At 36.0% G+C, this 20,662-nt stretch overlaps 1 protein-coding gene across 3 annotated transcripts in view; it reads right to left on the bottom strand.

Moving 5' to 3' along the window:
• TBCK (TBC1 domain containing kinase) overlaps window positions 1–20,662 on the bottom strand; it is a 98,474-nt gene that overhangs the window by 57,655 nt on the left and 20,157 nt on the right. For all 3 annotated transcript variants that reach the window (XM_064652056.1, XM_064652054.1, XM_064652055.1), the window contains 12 exons: window positions 12,957–13,071; window positions 11,384–11,457; window positions 10,169–10,310; window positions 9,595–9,655; window positions 8,210–8,271; window positions 7,539–7,600; window positions 6,715–6,863; window positions 5,627–5,765; window positions 4,099–4,198; window positions 2,164–2,213; window positions 1,668–1,797; window positions 753–851 (listed from right to left, as the gene is read on the bottom strand). In XM_064652056.1, the coding sequence (XP_064508126.1) occupies window positions 753–851; window positions 1,668–1,797; window positions 2,164–2,213; window positions 4,099–4,198; window positions 5,627–5,765; window positions 6,715–6,863; window positions 7,539–7,600; window positions 8,210–8,271; window positions 9,595–9,655; window positions 10,169–10,310; window positions 11,384–11,457; window positions 12,957–13,019 (1,131 nt within the window). In that variant the 5' untranslated portion in view covers window positions 13,020–13,071. The remainder of the gene's footprint in view (window positions 1–752; window positions 852–1,667; window positions 1,798–2,163; window positions 2,214–4,098; window positions 4,199–5,626; window positions 5,766–6,714; window positions 6,864–7,538; window positions 7,601–8,209; window positions 8,272–9,594; window positions 9,656–10,168; window positions 10,311–11,383; window positions 11,458–12,956; window positions 13,072–20,662) is intronic.

Below are 20,662 nucleotides of genomic sequence, written 5' to 3' on the forward strand. Positions count from 1 at the left end.
ATGGCAAGCTGTTGAAGCATGAGAACTGACTCATCTCCCAAGACTCAGGTTACAACCCTGACCAGCAGTTTTGCTTTTTTTTGTTTATATTATATAGAACTCAGAAGGTCATAACCTGAGCTAAATATTCTGGATAACCTGGGATTATCTGCAAGAATCTCCTTGCTACATGCTGCAAGCAAGGGAGATGTAAAAGCTATGTAGTTGAGGAACTCTGTGAGGAGCCCTCACTTCTAGGATATTCCTTATTAGTCCTTTGTCTGAAAGGGTTACATTTGATTTATTTATTCTCCAGTCTGTCTCAGAAATTCATTGATTGGTAGATGAGAAAAATACATTTGATATGTTTTATCCTGTTTTGTCCAACTATCACTGACTGGAGCAGAAGGATTCTAACTGCATTTGTCAAAAATATTAAAAATAAAACCAAACCCTCCTGTTAACTACCAAAAGTATTTAAACAATCTAACAGAATTTGGTTGTAAGGGTATTATTTTTCCATCTCATAATCAAAACTAAAGGCAGTCAAGTTTACATACATTCTCTATCTATCAAATAACATCAGAAGCAAGAAGCAAGTTGGTCTGAACATTTTCTTTATTCACACAATTTCATGACTCATTTTGTTTAAAATTCCAGTAACTCTACCTGCCAAATCTGTAAGTTCCAACTTCTCTGTCAATCCCATTCCTATCCCACTGCACTCTCAGTTAGTATTTGAACTTCTGCAAATGCCCTCCCATTACCCTTACCTCAACACCCAACAGGGCAGCCCAGGTTATGCCTCTCAGAAGAGGAGGGATGTCAACCCTAGCTTCTTTCCAAATTTGGTTTTTCTTATATGGGTAGGCCTACAAAGAGAAGAGATTAACTGCAAAAAATGTTACCATGTAACTGAAAAAATTCCAATTCCAATCCTGGGACAGTCTTTCCCCATAAGGACAAATACAGTCAGCTTGAACAGAGAATACAAGTTTTACAAAAAATAAATTTAATTCCTAACTGGAAGGCCTGGATGAAGGACTTCTGCTTGCTGTTAAAATATCCACTCTTTCTCATAAACGCATTAACATGCTTTGGTATATACTGGATATATCTACTAATCCAAATTTTTATTAAAAGTTTTTTATTTTCATGCTATACACCCATCTTGGTTTTATTAAACATTTCTAGGTTATATTTGATAATGTGCATCAGCTCTCTCATTCTTAAACAAGAATCCATCTCTTCTAATGTAAATTAGGAACTGGTATTTCTTCCCCCAATATAGACCTCATATTTGTGACATGGCACTGCTATGGCATGTTTTCAAGTACCTTGCTGCTTGGAAATGCAGAAGTGTTAACAGGCATATTTATATCTATAATAACTTAGTCTGTTATGAAATAAAAGGATGTAAAATTATTTTCATCAGTAAGTAACCAGTATTAGCAGTAGCTCTGTTTTCATGTGCATACTTTAAAATTTACTTTTACATTCATCACTACTGAAAAAGACCTATTTTTTATATTTTTATCTTCAGTCTTCTTATACTTTTGTAGGGTTTTCTTCCCCTTTCCCAATGTGGTCTCTTGTATCACTGCTTCCTTTTTCAATTACTCAGTCCTTTAAAAATCTTCCAATTAACAGGTCAAATCCAATTATCCAGCATCAGAAAGATTCCATACCTTCAACAGCCTGTCAAACAGGACAATTCTATTTAGCTGGTACTCTGTGTCCCTCTCCCGGATGATCAGAGGAAGACTGGCAGCTGCAGAGAGCTCATTGCTACTGTTTGAATGAGGTAAAGTTGACTGGCTGGAAAGAAAGAGCTAGGATAGTAGTAGTGAAGAGCATGAAATACAAATCACTGAAAAAAATTTAATATCCTATGATGCATTTCTGAGTCAGAAACAAGCATAAATGGATAATTTTGAATATTCAGCATAAACAGTTGAGTTTATGCTGAGTTGTTCTCTCCAGAACAGAGAAACAGGCTAAGGTCCTCAGTTTGGTATCAGGGCCCTAAGTGCAGTGTTTACCAGCCCTCAACTTTTAGAGCCAAACAAGACATGTTAGTTTTGTTTTTGGGAGACAGTTATGTCTAGCTGTGCAGCGTAACACTCAAAACTAATAACTCAAAATTCAGTTCCTTATAGATGTACAAATTACAGACGCACTTACTCGTCTTCAAGCAATGGATAAAATGCTTCTCCACCAACATCTTTCAGCCTCTGAAGTGAAGAAGAAAAATAATTCATTATTAGAATGCTGCTCAGAATTCAAGTGGAAATCTTAGTGGAATACAAAAACTATTTATTAGTAATTCATTTGCCAAATTTAGTAGTTTGCCTTGAGACGTAAGCATTAGCTCAGTACTTTGTCAGCAAAGAGGCATACAGACAGCCTTTAACACTAAAAACTTCTACTAACAGAGGTCTTTTGAGTTGATGGAATTTCTCCTGCCTGAAGATAACTCATCTATAAACCTATTTCCACACAAAAAATGGCTTCTAATGATCATGGATTAAGAGATTAATAGTATTACATAGTTCTTTCTCTTTTCCTAATCTTTCTTCATGGACTTCCTATCCAAGTAGCTGCAAAGCAACTGCACAACTTGGTTTTATGTTTCTAATCAGTTCAAGAGTTATGCAAACTTGAGTTCCTTTTAGGAAATACAGACACTCTCAGGAAAGGTGATGAAGAAACGTGCCTGGATTTTTCACTGGAGTTTTCAGACATCTTATGGTGCATCAAGATTAATGTTTAATACCATGCTCCCTGCAGTGCTCTGTTTTGCAGTTCCATCCTTAACTTGAAGGCATACTGCACAGCCTGTTCCTCCTGGGACTGACAGAACAGTTCATTCTCAGTTCATTCAGTACTGCTCCTCTTTTGATTATAAGTATCATGCTCTGCTCTATAAAAGGTGTTTGAAGAACTGTGTAAGTTCAAAAATTTATTTCAACTAATAGTGCAAGGTTCAGGCTTGCATCATCCTCAGAATGAAATTTCAGTATATACTTATTTTCTGCTGTATTTATAGAAGTAGTCAGCAATATCCAAAATTTCAGATAAAAAAGTTTAAAAAAAGCCTTAAAAGCTGACCTTTCATAAGAACAACAGTAGGAACTGCAGTGTGCATCAACTTTATAGTAATTATTGCATACTGTTAACCTTCCTCCTGCCATGCAAACCCCATCAACCAAGCAAAGAAAGTATCCCAATTCTTTGGTCTGTCTTCATGCATTTGTGTGTAAAGTTTTACTGAAGAAATATATTTACACAGTATTTGACACATTGCCCCCAAAATTAAGGTGGCAGAGAACTAGACTTCAGGGGTTGCATTCCTTTCTGTATTAAGCCCTGTAATTATACAGAAAGGGGTTTTTTTAACTGTGCAGAATTGCATTTGCTATTGCAGCATAAATTCCTAATTCTAGAGCAATAAACATGTGCAAAGACATATGAACAATTAAAACATTTCAGTGATATATGGAGTAAATCTTGTAACTCATCATTACATCAAGAAAAGTCATGAGTTATCGTATGCTGATGTTTTCCACTGAAGATGGAAGAAAACTGCATGACAGCACTTCTGCAAAATGCTTTGAAGAGATCCTTTGAACTAGTTGTTTCATAGCTATATATTCCAAAGATTAGTAATTAACTACTGGCAACTTGTATCCAACTTTAAGTATAAAGCTTTTAAGGAGCTGAAACTGAAGTGAGTTGATCTTTCTTTTGGATAATGTAAGCCATCTACAGACACCGATTAAAGCACACTATCCAGTCACTTTAGCAATTGTGGAGAATATCAGGTACTACAGAACTATTTGCACTACACCAGGACAAAGAAGGTAACAAAAAAAAGAAAGGGAGGGATATAGGAAAGGGATGGAGGGACAGAAGATAAATCAAACCTAGTAAGTTTTTGCAGACAAAGCAGTTTAATAGCATAAATCATAATCTGACACAGACGCTAAGAGGTGTTCTCTTGGAATAAGTAACATTTCTGTTTGCAGAAACAGCAGCAGGAGCTCCTGTTATATATTGCCTTTAAACAAATGTTTCTGCAGTGAGGTTGTAAGAAAAAGTGCACAATATTACTCTTACATTTTGGAGCTGGCACAGAGACAAAGTCACAGTTGTGTCATCTAGGAGGGAACTTCTATCTCGTCCTTGCCCAAAGCTCTCACCATCTTCTAATAAAAAGCTTCAAAAAGAAGAAAAAAAATATTAGGTAATTTTATAACACAAGACTTGAGCTAGGAAAAAAAATTTCTTACATCAAGTAGTTTCCTCTTTAAAACAAAGTATTAGCTCTTAGAGTATAGTGTATTGACTCTGCATAGCATGAAATCTGCTATCAAGGGAATGTACAATCATCTTAAATTATTCAGACAGCTTTTGTTGTAAAACACATTTCAGGTTTTCTATAACTTTGGTTTGCACGCAAAAGGAAGAGTAATGAGATACGGGATTAATACTCCCTTTTATTCCTTGATGTGTCACCGATCAGAGCTGCTATTTAATGTGAAAAGCAAAAATAAGATATTATCATATGAAAGCCATTTTCCGTCATGAAAAAAAACCTGAGCATAAGTCTGACCCAGACCTTTTCTGCTGAAGTCCACCTAAGGATACAAATGAATCCAAGACAGAGTATACACAAATTTTCTATTTTATGATTATTTTATTTTTAAAGCAGACCACATGAAACTGATTTTCAGAAATTAAGCTATCATTACCAGTATCACTTAGAAGATGGAGTTAGACTGCATTTTTTGAAATTAACACCTGATCTTCAAGTCTTTCACCTTAATGATGAATAATGTTTGTCCCTCATAACTCAAAAGCACCTGTGTTTACCTATGGGCAAAGAAATATGCAATTCCTCAAAATCTCGCACTAATTTTGACACTAAAATATCACTTAAAACCTAGTTCCACACTTTTTTTTCTTTTAAAGATATTGTATTTTGGCTGTACACATACTTCATGTTTAAACTGCAAAACAGTAAATTGATATATATCAGCACATAATTATGTTTATTAAGATCAGATAATAAGATTAAAATATGAATTACTACATAAAATTGCAACACGTGTAGCAGTAAGATAAAAGTAGTAATGACTAAAATGCTTTTACAGACTTATAAGTCATAAAACTAAGCATTTTTAAAAAAATTGTTCAGCTAATTTGCTGAATAACTGGATTGACCATTCAGCACTGCTGCTCTATGAGAGGGAATTCAGAATGTGAGAATTTGCTGCACTACATATTAAATTAAATTACAATTACAAAGATGCCATTGAAGCACAGTGAGACATTATTACTAAAACTTAATGTGATTTGAAAGTGTACAAAATTTAGGGACTTCCAATTCAGTATTCTGCACTTTTCCTGCATCTTTTCAAATTTCAGAAAACAAAAGGACAATGAGGTAGGTGATAGATACAAGACATTCAGATAATGCCTTAAGTTGGGTAAGAGAGGAAGTGACAATTTCCCGTTGTTCAAGAATGCCATTTTCAATATTTTGCACACATACAGGTGCTAAAAGTAAAAATGTTCTCTCAAAATTACTAGCCTTCTCCATCCACCCATCCTCCTTTTCCTTAAAGTGCTTCTCCATCCTTACTTGGGAAGTGTGCAGACAGGTGGCTTTGATCGAATTATTTCCTTGTTGACAAGTTCTTTCTCCAAGTCTCCTCCAGCCAAACACCAGAGATAATAAACCTCTTCAATTGATCTTTCTGCTAAGTAATCATTATCTTCATCTATTGTGAGAAATGACATAAAAATAAATTACAGCTTTTTAGGTAGTCTGTATTTCTTCTTACAACTCTAAACACATATCATTGAAAAAAAAATATGCTTGAAAGGTCTTAAACTTAATGTGAAATTTGAGGAAAAGTGACCTTCTCTTTGCAAGTGCCCTTTAGGAAATAAAGGAAAGAAGTCAAAAAAAGAGCAAATATTTCTACAGTTTGCCTTGAAACACTCAAACAAATACATTGAAGTGTGGACTTTTGCTTTCTGTGTGTTTTTAAACAAAACAAACCACTGTTTTGTATACAACACAGCATCAAGACTGAAAATAAGAAACAAGTGATTCATACCGAATAGTTATAATCTCTCTTCACCTACCATACTCACTGTAATAGGTTATAAAATATTTGTCTTCAAAAAACGTATAATGAGATTCTCTAAACATCTCCACGTTCATAAGAAAAAGTTAATGAGGACTTGAGAGTGGTAACACTTTGAACATACTGTAGTTCAAAACTTGGAAGTATAATCTTTTAGCTTAGGAAGTGACCTCTTTCACAAGGATTTTGTTTTCCAATACTTCAAAAAATCATCTGATGCTATGATCCAGCAGAATCCAACTATCAATCCACAACGGAATTTAGTGGAAGAGAATTACCTTGTATATGCACATGTCCAAACTCTAAAGGCAAAAGATGATACTGCTACTGGGCTTGAATACTAATGTTAAATATTTATTCTCTGAAGTCAAAGCACAAAATTAATATGTCCTCCTTTGACTTGCATACATCCCTCAAAACATGTCTGCCTATACCTCTGTCCATTAAACAACTTATTTCATCAATGTAGTGTTGTAACATTTAATAGTTTCTTTGAATAAACTTTTGGAGAGAAAATGCAATAACATTTTATTTTCCTTCCCCCTCCTATGACATTTATCCCACCACCTGCTTTTACCTTTACATAATTGACTTATGTCTTCAGGAAGCGTTAAATTAGCACACCTTGGAGAAGATGAGAACAGACCAGCAGGTTTGTGGAAGGGAGGATATAGAGAGGATACCTCCCTGAACAAACTGTCATGCAGCAATTCCTCTGGAGTTGGCCTTGAATTAAGAAAAGAGAATAAAATACTTACAGCAAAGTGCTTCCAAAAATGTTATATTTCAGTGAGAAATATCCTCAGTAAAAAATACTAGCAAGTTATTTTAAATTATATTGGATTTCAGAAATCTTAACAGCAGAACTGTCTACTAATGTTTTTCAATTCATGAAGCAAAACAAACCATGCAGTCTGTTTATAGCCCAAATTTAGATCCCACCTTCACTTAATGTGAATATGAACTATTTTATTAATTCCCCTTCAGTTGCTCAAAGCAGGGATGTGTAAAATACAAATGCAAAGCCTTGATTAAAGAACAAAAGCATACTTCCATTTTCAGAAGGAAGTTGTAGTGGACTGACATAATGGAAAACTTCTTTGAAAGGAGAGATTTGAAGCAGCCCTTATTCTGGCTACAATAGAGCTGTGAACTTAGAACTACAAATGCCTGAATATTTTTCCCCCAAAATTCTCATATTCAATCTCAAGGTTTTGCACCTCTGATTTCTGTGTCCCCTCCCTAATTCTTTCCTTTTAAACACTGAAAAGCAACAAAACCAAGCATTTCTTATATGTAGTCCAAACGTCAATATTTAAAAAAAAAAAATGATTCAGCAACGTTTCTTCTAATTTCATAGTAACCCACGTGTTGTATTACGCCCTTGGACTGAATACTTGCCTCTTAGAAGGCTGGAACGTAAGGCATTTCTTCAGCAGAGCTATGACATTTTCAGAATGGTCCTGAAATGTAAGAAAAATGTGGAAGAGATCTGTTTATTACTGTCTTAATTCAGCAAGCCACTTGGCTCATGCTTAACTTTTAACATACAGGCTATTCCAACAAGAGCAATAAAATCTCACACCTACACATATGAGGTTAGCTGTGTAAGACTGAAATGCTGGGGAAGCAATTATTCTCACCTCCCAATCCTACATTTGATTTGGGGAAAAAAATCTGAGAAATTTGCAATGTATGCAGCTTTTTACTTTTATTTTCAAATTTAGATATTCTCTAGCCAGCTTGAAACAATGCAATACTTGGGAAATTTCTTCTGCTAATAGTCAGAACCCTTTCACATAATGTCTGAAAATATGCAGACACTAAAATTTAGTGCTTATTTTTGTGGGCGAGAACATTTACTGAGACTGACAGCAACTTTAGGAAAGAATATTACCAGTACTAGCTATTGAAAGGATCTTAGATAATAGTTTAGACTTCAAAATTTTTCATCATATTGCAATACAATAAGTGACCAAATAAGTTAAAAAAATAAACATGTGAAATATTATGAAACAATAGTAAAGTATTCTAGATAAGACAGCATGAAAGAGTAAACCAGGTTCACAGACCTTAATAATATCAAGACAACCATGTTCTTCAGCCAATACAGTTACAATATCATCTACACAGCCTTTGAAAAACAAACAGAACAATAAAAAGTTAAAGATTATGAAAAAAGTGATACGAATTAAACAGGATATCAGATAAACTTCCAATCCAATAAAAACCACTATTGATATTGGCTTTTTATTAACCTTGCCACACCACTTGAAAGTGAACTATCAAAATCAGAAAGGAAAGTTATTATCATCTATGTAGACAGAAAACTGAAGCCTAAGGAAAGTTGAGTAGCACTTCTAAGCTAACAGTGAAAATCTTCTTGCAGGCTTAGTAGCTCCAGATTGTCAGTCTCTGTCAAATAAATTAAAATAGTCTTTTCACTTGAAAAAGTGAAAAAAATGAAAAAAAAAAATCCCTTAAAGGTACCTGCATATAGAATCTTGAAGTAATTTTTCATTTTGTTGCTACTTACAGATAACGGTAAGTTATCGGTAAGCGGTATTTTAGAACTTGTTTTCATCACATTATTGAGTAAATAATTCCCGAGTCAGGACCTAAATGTTTTGCAGTGGATAAAGGTTACTCACAACTTGAATTCAACTTGAAGGGGACAGAAATGTTTCAGGAAGCTTTGTTAACAAAGCTCCAAAACAGGCAGAATTTCAGCACCTAAGCGCTAACTGCTGAAGGAAAAAGATGTTTCTCCTGATAGTGATTAACTTTAACAATATTACTATTTGCTCTGGATAATAATAACTTACTGTTAAAGCCTCAAATTGCAAATTCGTGCCCTTTCGTTCCCCACAGTTATACATAAACCCCACCAGAAATCAAGTTTTAAACCGCACAAAACCAGTCCCAGTTCCATATTTATTTACATTAAGCAAGAATTCCACATCTACAGTAATGTTCTACAGTTTGCAGGTGAAGCCAGAAACAAGCCCAGATCCAATAGAACACTTCTCAGCTCTCTTTTCTTTTCTGTTTTCCTACTTGAGTCCTGCTTCTCCCTACTGGGCAGTTACTACACAAGCACTGCTAGTGCAGGGACAGTTTTCTTTAGCATCATACAATTCCTAACCTATTTCAGAAACCTCCTGAAACAAAACGACAAATAACGATGAAAATGACCACCATTCTTGTGCATGTTTTTTTTTTAATAGTTTGCCCTTATGTTAACATACTCACAGCTTTTCCAAGGTTATTTTTCCTGGCACCCACATCTATACTTTCCCTAGAAAACCAACCATGCTACAAATGCCTATTTAATTCTGGACATGAAAGATGACAAAGGTAAATTGCTGTAGGTCTGAGCATCACAAGCTGATTAGTCTGTAAAACTCTAATTGTAGAACTGCTTGGAAATTTGAAAAATTCATTTTGTGCTACTTACCTAACATAAGTATAAATTTCAATCTTTCTGCTATCTCCAAACTCTGAAATAATTTTCTCCCCTAAACAAATAACAAAGTCAAATCAACAGGAGAATACTACTACATGAAAATATTTAGATAACATTGTAACACATCTATATACAACGACAGTGAAATAAGCTTCTACATGTGAATTTTAGATGTATCAAAAGTATCTGTAAGAACAGAAAATGTTATTTACCCCATTATAGCAGAAATAGTTTCATGCCATCAGAAACAAAAAATATAACACTGATAATATCTCACAATTGGAACAGCCTGGTAGTTGTGGTCTTGTAGCTCCACAGGCAGCCATCCTTCATTGTTAACACATACACTCATCCAAGCAATACACTCATACCAAGCATCCTACACACCAATATGCATCCTACTACTAGAACAACCACCAATACTGTCCAGGTAGGAATGCTAACATATTCTGATATTTGTGCTTGGGCGATGGGCAAAGTGTCACTAATCCCATACTCAATAGCAATCAAGTTAATTAAACTATTCCCAAAGAGTTAAAATCAAGAGAATTATCCTCTTACATACCATGCAAAGCTCAAATAATATTATACCAAGAGACCACAGATCTGATTTAGGGCCAGAAGGCAGAGGCTTCTCACACTGAGTATGATCACTGGGTTTGACTATTCCCTGTGCAATTACTTCAGGTGCCAGATACGATGGGTACCTGGAAAGATGCAGCAACATTAAGTAACATCCTGTCTGTCCAAAAAATGTGCCTTTCCATTATATAATCAGAACAATTTTGCATTTTGAGAAACTAGAATACAAAGCAGACCATTCTATTTTATTCAGTCAAAATCTACACATTACAGCAAAGTTTCACTCCAGTTGCAAAATATATAGTGTTTACTACATAAAAGGTCAAATCTCAATCACTAGTTCAGTCTTTTTGTGAGAGGAAATGGCAGCTTTCAGAATAGTATGTCTACATATCTCAGAGAAAATGCACATTGAGTTTCAGCATTAGTTGTTTTAAGTTAGTCTATCTTAGACTCGTATTTGGCAGTGGTGGCAGTATTCTTCATCAATAGTGTTCCCACTAAATAACATTTGAACTTGCAAAAAAAGTAACAAAAGGTGTTGAGGGCATATTTCACCTGCTAGATACCTTCTAGATAATTTTAAAATAATACTATCACTTTTTTCTTCTGTCAACAATTCATTACAATACTTAAAAAAAATTTGAAATCATGTTTTGAAAGGAAACATCACTGCTTTTTTTGGTCCCATCTTTAGGAATCAGCTCAGTATTTCAATTGCAAACAACATGACACCTCAAAAAACCAAAAAGTGGCAAAAACCCCACTGCAATAAAGTATGACATTTTGGTCAGATGGTAGGATCTTTGAAAATAAATCACAAAATGATAAATGAGACAAAAAAAACCTACCGTGGCGTGCAATAATGAAGCATTGATTGTGCATTTACCTAAATTTGAAATCAGGAATCCAGGTCACAGGGAACTACTAGCATTTGAAGGCAAATCCAGGCAGCAGGGACTGACAACAAATAGTTACAGCAAGATGCTTGCATAGTACCCATTATCTGTCTTTCATCCACTTCACCTCTTAAATGACATTATCAGAAGCTTCTGTGTAAGGGGTGTATGCAACAGATATACATTAAAATAACAAACTATAACCTGCGCATACAGCACATTTTTAAAGATGATTGCTCAAAACATATTTCCTGAAAAAATATGACTGATATATTTTTATTGTGTAACTACATCCTTACCCTATAGGAAAATCAACATCAACACCTTGAGCTGTCATATGGTAGAGTCCAAATTTAGCCAACTTCACATGTCCCTGAAAAGGAAAAAATAAATTATTAAGAGCAGCAGAATCTGACATTGCAAGAATCTGCATTTTTGTTAAAAGAAAAAAGATCAAAAATGATTTCAATTTGCATTAGCTGTCAGAGGACAGATTTCTAGAAAAAGTCACTGTCATATTTCTGCATCATCTGTTATGCAAAAGTTCACTGCAAGTTACAAAGGTCCTTATTTCTAAGGCTTTTTACTTCCCAAGAGCATTAAGTAATCATTTTGTTCTCAACACACACAAGAACATCAGACCTTTCTAATTTACAGTATAGCTTCAGTAAATCAAAAGGGCTTGAATATTCTACTGAACATTTTTCCTGTTTGTAAACTGTTTACAATCCTGTTTGACTCCTAGAACTTCCTAAACATGACCACTATTCCCTCACCTCTTCCATTTAACCAATCTTGCTTGTGTTTGTCCAGTCCCTCCATCAACTCATTACTATCTTGCTCTCCCTACCTCTATCAAGTCCTATTTAAAAAAAAGTCTTTTTTAGGTGCTTGCTTTTATTTGCGGAGGCAGGAAGTAAACAGTAAAAAAACAAAAAATTGGCATAGAAGTTAAACTGAGGTCTTATTTATTGCTGGATTTTGAATTACACTCAGCCAGCCTCCAGATGGTGCAACAGAGTAGGCTACTCAAAGGGCAGGGGAGAGCTTAGAAGTTTCTGGTCTCACGGCCCTCTTTTGTTCTCTTATTGATTTTAGGAATATCTTAAAATCCTAGAGTACTTTTGCATGTTAGAGCATTATTATGATTTTCATTTGTTTACAAGCGTATAAAAAATACGTTTCTTATTTCCTTTGTCCTCTCTTCTCTTTCTGCCTTCAAGGGGAGGATCTAGTTATTCTATCTAAACTGAGCAAGAAGGGGAAGGAGAGAGGGGTTATGCAGAAAGGTTAAGCTCTTTAGCTGTCTGTTCAAATGAAGCAGCTGCTCTGAGTACAACAACAGTAGCTATTAATTTCTCTAAACTCTTAGGAGCAGAACCAGTATTCCACACTGCCAAATCAATAGTCTAACAGAATTGAGAGATACTTAAGTCTGAATAATTTAACACGAACAAAGAAATATGCTAACATCTTAAAAGTCAAGCATCATATCGCCATGAAACACTATTAACATCAAAATAGCCATAGGAAGTATTTTCCTACTCAAACAGCCAGGAAGGCCTTGTAACTAATTACAATGATGACAAGTAGACTTAAGTTACCACTTTCAGAAAAAAAGTGAGAAAAAAAATGTGGTTTGGGATAAAGGAAAATGTGAAAATAGAAAAATAAGTTCTGAAATACATTTGAAATTTCAGAAATAGAGGAAAACTGTAGTTTAAAAACAAATAAACAAAACCAACACCTTTTCAGATACAGAGGTTTTATTCCCCCCATCAGTAGATATGTGACTGCCCAGTCTCCATATACAACATAGAATGCTACTTGTTATTAGCAAACAAAGCCATCGATTTATTCGTGTAGCTGTACCTTTCGATCCAAAAGAATGTTGCAAGGTGAGAGTGCTCGGTGGACCATTCCATGTTTATTCATATATTGCAAACCTTGCAAAACCTCATATGCTATGCATAAGACCCTTGAAGAACTGAAAAAAGGCACAAAACCAACAACATGTTAAGTGAACGTTTCATCTGTGAAAATATAGTTTTCCATGACTATTCCAAACACAAGTGAGACATTTACAATTCCAGAACAGTTTAAGGGATCACTATTGAATATAGTAGGATACGTTCAGTGCTATATACAACTCCCCAAAATCTAGGGTTTTGATTCATCCTGAAACGGTCCTTAAGAACAGCAGAAAATGATGCCAAAGTAGAAAATACTCTCTGTGATAGAAACTATGATTCAATACCTCACCTAATGAGGTTTTGAAACTCAGATATTAACTAGAACTTATTTAGAAAATAGAGGTCTGCCTAGATCACACCTACAGCCTTCAGTCATCTCCAAATGTGAAATAAGAAACAAAAGAAAGGTAAGAAAACTTTATTTTCAGCACATATTGTTTTACAACATTGCAAGTATCAACCTCATCATCTTTGGAAAGAAACAATGAGGTTTACCACCCAGAACATTTTGACATAACTGTGTATTTTAACAAAAGTTATTATCTACTGTAAGAACTGACAGACTTAAAGAGGAGTTTCTGTGAAAAAGTGATCAGAAATTTATACAAAGACCATGAGTAACAGGCTTCCCAAGTGTACCAAAAATAAGAACAAAAGCCACAGATCTCATGTCATCCAGAGAGATTCCCTTTAATTTTTCACTCTCCTCATTCTGCCTACTCCCCCTCAGACATTTCAGGTCTGTTTGGCAACTTTTTCTCTGAAAGCACTGGTTTATAAAATGTCCAAAAAGCAAAGCATATCTACTTATAAAGTCCTAGCTTTACATTCTATTTTTTTTATTTCATTGTTAAGGAGTAACATATAATAGCATTCTAGAGGATGTCATCACCTTCTCTTGCTTATTAAAAATTTGTGCAAAAGCAAGATGATGAGGAGCATTATAGACTACTTAGAGTGCCAAACCAACTAGCTGACTAAACACCCAAATTAATTAATTTATACACCTTCATTAGCTGCTATTCATACCTGATGGAATGACAAAACTTTGTTCCAAAAGAAAATACCTATATTTTGACAAAAGTCACACTTCCAAGAAATTCTGAGACTAGTGCAACACAGAAATATTGAAAAGAGACACAACTAAGTTACCCCACATGGAGCTATTCTCTAGATGATAATCTTTTTCCTAGAAGAGCTCTGTACTAATTTACACTAGTTGTGAATATACACTTTTAAGCTATGATTCAAGCACAAAGGGAATCTATTCTAACATCTGTCCACACTACTGTATCTTAGATCACAGCATTTGAAAATGATTCTCGAGGTCTTAGTGATTTGACCAAAACCTCATGGCTAATAACCACAAAAACAAAACAACATCCCACAACAATCTTGCTCCTCCTTCACTAGCACTTCTTTTTCCCCATTCCTCCCACCCCCAAGTTAAATACTATACCACAGCATCAGACACCATTAGCTGTGTAGTTTTTTCTCCCAGTCATTCTTGGGCAGAGATATAACTGTGGTAAAAAAAAAAGTACCTTACAAGTTTTCAGTTTCCTTGTATATTTTTTTGCTTGTAATGCAAATATTAATGATAATTGTTGCAAATACAGTCCCCTCTCTCATTTTCTGCACAGCTTTGCAAAACAAGACATGAAAAATAAATGAAAAGAGTATTCATGTTTCCAGTAAGGAAACAATTGCATATAAAAATCATTACATCATGAGATATTTTAGCCTAGAAAGTGTTTCTTTGTATTAAAAAATAAAAATAAATATAACGCATTAAAAAATAAAAGTAAATAGAAAGTGCAATTTGGGGCCGTTTGCCTGAGAAGTGCAGTGTGTTCTGCTGGCGCCAGGGGGCCTCAGCCACCCATTTATTCTTCATCCTCTGCAGTTCATACAAAACCAGAACACGGACAAATACATGAAAATACTGCTTTGGGATTCTTTGCTCTTTAAGATAAACCCTTCAACGCCATTACAACGATCACGAACACATAAATTATTATTACTTTTCACTGCATATAATTCTCAGTGCTCTTAAACTCTTGATGCCACCCTGCTGGGCAGAAGTGTTCAGCCAAGAACCTAACCCTCGTCCTTCAGCACGCACACCACCTCCCCAGGAGACAAGGAACTCTGTATAACAAGCTATTCATAGTGCTGCACATATGTAGTTCTTATTTACTGGGGAAAACACACTGCGTGGTTATTACACATGAGATTTTCACTTAATTGCAAAGGGCCTAACAACTTGTTGCTGTTAGCAATAACAAGAGATCTCTCTCCTTTAAACTCCCCAAGGCCAAGTTCAGCAAATGTTCCCAGCCTTGCTGCAGGTGAGTACCAAGGTTCTCTCCTTCCTTCAGCGGGTCTCAGGTACAGCCACTGTCAACACCACAAGCCTTGCAATGGCATTTTGCAAGTGGAGAAGGTGCACTCACGAAGCTGCTTTCGGGCTTCAGCTTGAGTTGACATTTAAAAAACCCCACAATGTAAACAGAAAAAGAAAACACAGTCCTAAAAGAAGAGAACATGTAAAACCCAATGTTGGTGGTGAGCTTTGAGCAGATTCAGAAAATTTTTCCCTGATTATCTGGAAGCCTGTTTTTCAATCAACTAGCTAGTGCTGAACTACGACAGATCTAGGGCAGTGGTTTAGCTCTTTGGGCCTCTGGAACTGCAGAGGTTTCACTACCCTCCTTTAATAGGAGGTAGAGGGAAAACCTACAGCAAAAGCACTAAAAACAACACAGGAGAAGAGGCAGCCACATGCAAGCGTGGCAGATTTGACACCAACCATGCGACACCACTGACCTAACGGGAGCCATGACAACAGTTGTGTGGCATGAAATACCCTCTTCATCTCAGCAGCTGATGATCACAGTTGTGACTTTACATTATGGTGAAGGAAATCATTCCGCTGCTCAAAGCAATATAGCAGGAGGCAGTAAGTAAAAGCATGTAACTGTGAGATGCACTGCAGTTTCCTAGCTCTCCTAACAAACTTGGTTTAAGGTTATTTTCCTCTCCACCAAGAGGAGCAAGAGAAGAAACAGCAGGTTCTCTGCAAAAGGAACACTTCACAGATAAGACAAGGCATGATCTTGCTACAACTACCAGCAAATGTTCAAGGAACCAGCTTCATTTTAATCCTCAGTCCGGATACCAAAAAATCTACTCAGCTGTAGCCTACTTGGCTAGGCTTTTAAAAAGGGGTTATCTTCAAATGAAAAGACTGTACACTGATATAAAATTAAACTGCTTGGATTTAATCATTGCCTGCTTTTTTCCTGGATTGGAGAAGAAGAAACATCACCATGAAGAGGGGCCATTTTGTGATCCTTCGTACTAGAAATCAAGACTTAAAACAATATAAGGATTAAAACCAATACCAGGTTTGGGGCTATAACTTGAATGTATAAAACCATAGAAAAGGAAGTACAAAGGATAACTGAATTCCTCCCTCAGAAATTTGTCCTGTAAGTATGAGGGGGGAAAAAAAAAATCTCTACAAGTGATATGAGCAAGTTCAGCCAACAGTACAAAACCCAGCATGCTTAAGAGTGGCATATGCATGGCATTCATGGGTGGAGAGAGAAGGGAAGTTGACTTAAAAACCCACAAAAATGAGGATTGTTTTATTACCTCCAGAATTTGTCATAACAAAAGTGATACCAGACAAATGTAATACTAATTTCCACAATGTAATAGTACACAGGTGGCCATACTGTGCCTTCACAAAAACCATCAACTTTTCCACTTAGCAGTCAGCCTGATCTCCAGTCTGTTGAATTCTTACTGTTAAGGACACGAAGTCATTTTCTGGAAGTTTACTTCAGGAATAATAAACGTAACCTGTCAGGAAACAGATGTTTTAGCGGAGTTTCAACCTCTTGTGGTTCTGCAAACCCACATATGAAATAATCTGATTGCTTATGACACTATTGTCACTTCTTGGATTCGGACAGGGCAGGATGAGGGGGGAAGCAAAGATTCTTCTCAGTGCACCCAGGACATTCTTTCATCTGACTCAGAACAGCTTCTGGGCTAGGGTGAAAGGGAGGAGTACGAGAAGGGAAAAGTACTAGAAGAAGTTGGCATACCAAGAGTCTTACCTTTCTCAAAAGGATCACATACTAATAAACAGAGAAATTAGGAAAGAGGGATTTATCAGGAATCAAGTGAAGACAATAAGCCCTGAAATTAATCAGGGGATTGGAGAGCTAAGAGTGATCATATTCACCCAGTAGTGTGTGAGCAGTACCTTGGAAAAAACAAAGAGAATTGCCCATACCATAGATCAACATAAACACCACATCAAACAAAAAAGGTTGGAAACATTCACAAATAAAAAAACTTCCAAATTCTAGAAATGGTCATACTAGCTCAGACAAAAAATTATATGAGACCAATATCCTTTTTTAAAAAAAAAAAAAAGTAGGTGGATGTCTAGGAGACAGAGAATACAGAAGAAAGCATATATGAAACATTCCTTGACATTTTCTGGCTTCCAAACTCTTTAATTCAAGCTCACTTCTGGATGAAAAAAGTTTGCCTCCTAGATATTATGTCTAATAATATCACTTACTAGTTGCAGTGGAAATCCGCAGCTATCAAGTATTCAGTTGGTAAAATCTCCTGGCTATTTTATCATTGCTTAACTCCAGAGCAGGAAAAGCAATTTCAGAAAAATGCATTTGACAGCCAGCAGCAGAGTAGTCCCTACATACACCACAGAATGCTGAAGGGAAAACTACTTGATGCACAACATCTTGAATGCTTAAGAACAAGAGGATTGTAGATCATACAGTTGAAAATTGGAGATGGGTGGGGTCAGGAGCCTTGGCCTATTAAACTGTTTGATTAAAAGAATTCCAATGTGAGAAAAGAAACAATGAAGAGATAAATTTGCAGCATTCATATCAGTATCGTGGAAGTTACAAGTTCACACAAGTTTCTTTTCCTCCAGTTCAAAAGAAAATCAATGCCAATTGGCACACAAATTCACTCTATTCATTGTCTTAGGAGAAGTGCATTCACAGCATTAACTGGAAATACATCTTCTCCATCCTTTCTCAGTGCTGCAATAAAATAGTTTAATCTGAGAGTAATTGGGTATCTCAAAAGATCTTTCTGCTTGCTTACTGTCTCCAGTCCTACCTTCTCCTAGACTACGCCATCTATCCTCTTGATGACTGTGACCAAGGCAGATGTAGCTTGAAATCAGAATCACATTCTGAGTTGGAAGGAATCCACAAGGATCATCAAGTCCAACTCTTAAGTGAATGGTCCATACAGAGATCAAACCCATGATCTTGGTGTTACAAGCACCAGTTAAATCAGAACACATTGATGTACCTGGACAACAGAATAGGAACATTAAAATCACTGGGGCTTGGAAGCAAAGTCGAGGCAGAAGCAAAATCATGGGGAAAGGAGAAATATTTCTGGCTGTTACAAATACATCTGTGGTATTTTTAAGTGCTTAGGGGCAGTTGTAAATTTCATTTCCTTTTATGCTATCATGTTGTATCAGTCAACATGGAGTGCCTAATCCATCTCGTAGAAGGAAGAAAGCTGTGCCTGGAAAGTACTGACAGCGCAATCAGCACTTAATGGACTATTTTCAATAACAGTGTTTCATCTAGTGAAGTGAACAGAGGCCCCACTGGAATTCAAAACCAACACAGGACTGGTATCAGAAAGCAAGACTCATTATCTACTTAACTGTACAGTGTCCTGTAATTTTTGTACGTACTAGAGATGCGTATGTGGATTAGTACTAAGTCATGCTTCTTCAATGGAGTGGCCACTCAAGGAAAGACGAAATTGATAATAAAAACTGGAACCACAACTATTTTGACCTCTCTCAAGAAGACAGAGCAAGACTAAATGGGATAAGATTATGCTGATGAATCCATATTTCTGAGTTCCTCTTTCCTCAGACTCACAATCCATGGGTACATACAGAGAAGTGCATGCTTCAATAAGTCCTTTATCAACTCTGTGCATCTTGTTCTAACATTGTAATATTGCTATAAACAATTTTAAACTCTAGAGGAATTGAATCTCAGCAACCAGGAGTCTTAGGAAGCTTATGGCATTGATACGCAGGAGCAAAAACATGGGTTCCTCTTCCAAAGAGAAGTGTCAGACAGGGTCTGCCCTGAGGAAGCACACCAGAGCAACACAAACCAGCAACATCATCAATCACTACCCCAGAACTCACGAAACAAACACCCATTTGGAATTCAGGAAGGAGATTCATCACAAAAAATTGTCTGTTCAAAGTAGAAGGGAACCAGGTTGTTAACAGATGTAATGTTTCTGAACTAATAAAAGTGACAATATTTCAATACAAGCAAAACTATAAAACAAAGAAAATGACATTTGCAGTTAGTTCCATTACTGCCAACAATGTGGATAGACTGGCTAGGAGTGGTGTGGCCAAGTGGTTACAGCAATGGATAAAGTTTGGGTATAATCCCAGCTGAGACAATCACTACCCTGACCTCAAGAAAGCCATCTGACCTCCGTATGCCTCAATCAACCAGCTGGAAAACTGGATAAAAAGCAGAACTGGGTTGAAAACCAGATGTGCAGATAAATTGGGTCTTCCTGGGTAAATAAATTACAAAATACCCTATATAGAACATAAAGAGTTTGATGCAGGTGGGAATGGTTTATTTAGCACTTTATTATGTGTTTGATTAAAAAATGGCACTAGGGACTAAGATTGTAAACACTGCCAATTTACTTGGAAATGCATTTACATTATCAAAATGAAATGAACTGGAAGGGAATGCAACAAGCAGAGAACAAATCAAAAAAAAAAAGAATTTTATAGACAGAGTCCTCAGGAAGTCTCTAACTCATGCACAGAGTTATTTCACACAGGATATCTTCAACAAGTTTGTATTGCTCATCTGAGGAAACTCAAAGTCCTTTCATTCCTTTTTTAAGCTGCAAGCATGACTTTAAAAGCAACACGGATGATGTTATGTTTTTATGAAGGTCTCAACTTGTAATGTACGATAAAAAAGTCCATAAAACAATGCATAAAGGCACAGATAAAGAACAACTTCATATATGGAGCAGACTGAACACAAAGACAGGTGACTTTTCAGATCATTATCACTCTGAATGATTTAAGTGTATCTGCTCCTCATAAAACAAAAGAATTCATACATTGCACCTTGAATTCCTTTAGGACATCCAGCATTCATCCAAAAAGATGGGGGAGCAAATGAACAAAGTCCTTTTGAAAAGCAAGCACACCTTATAAAGCACAATTTTAATGAAATCTCTAGTGCCATCTGGTTTAATGCACAGAACAGGAAAGACACATCCATATTCCCAGTTTTCAATCTTGCCCCTGATTAACTTCTAAAAAAAAGTCTTTTTTTTGCATTTTAGGCTCAGCTGGCTCATATGTAAAAGATATAATAGGAATACTTTATTGGACCAAAAAGTGCAATGAAATCAACAAAATTTCAATCACTAAAGATTAGGCAAAGTAGCCCTCATTTAAAATCAGATCAGAGACTCTGCATTCTTCTCACTGACTATACATTCTGATATAAGTAACAC

Source organism: Pseudopipra pipra, chromosome 4 (genome assembly GCF_036250125.1).
Source record: "Pseudopipra pipra isolate bDixPip1 chromosome 4, bDixPip1.hap1, whole genome shotgun sequence".
Classification (NCBI taxonomy): domain Eukaryota; kingdom Metazoa; phylum Chordata; class Aves; order Passeriformes; family Pipridae; genus Pseudopipra; species Pseudopipra pipra.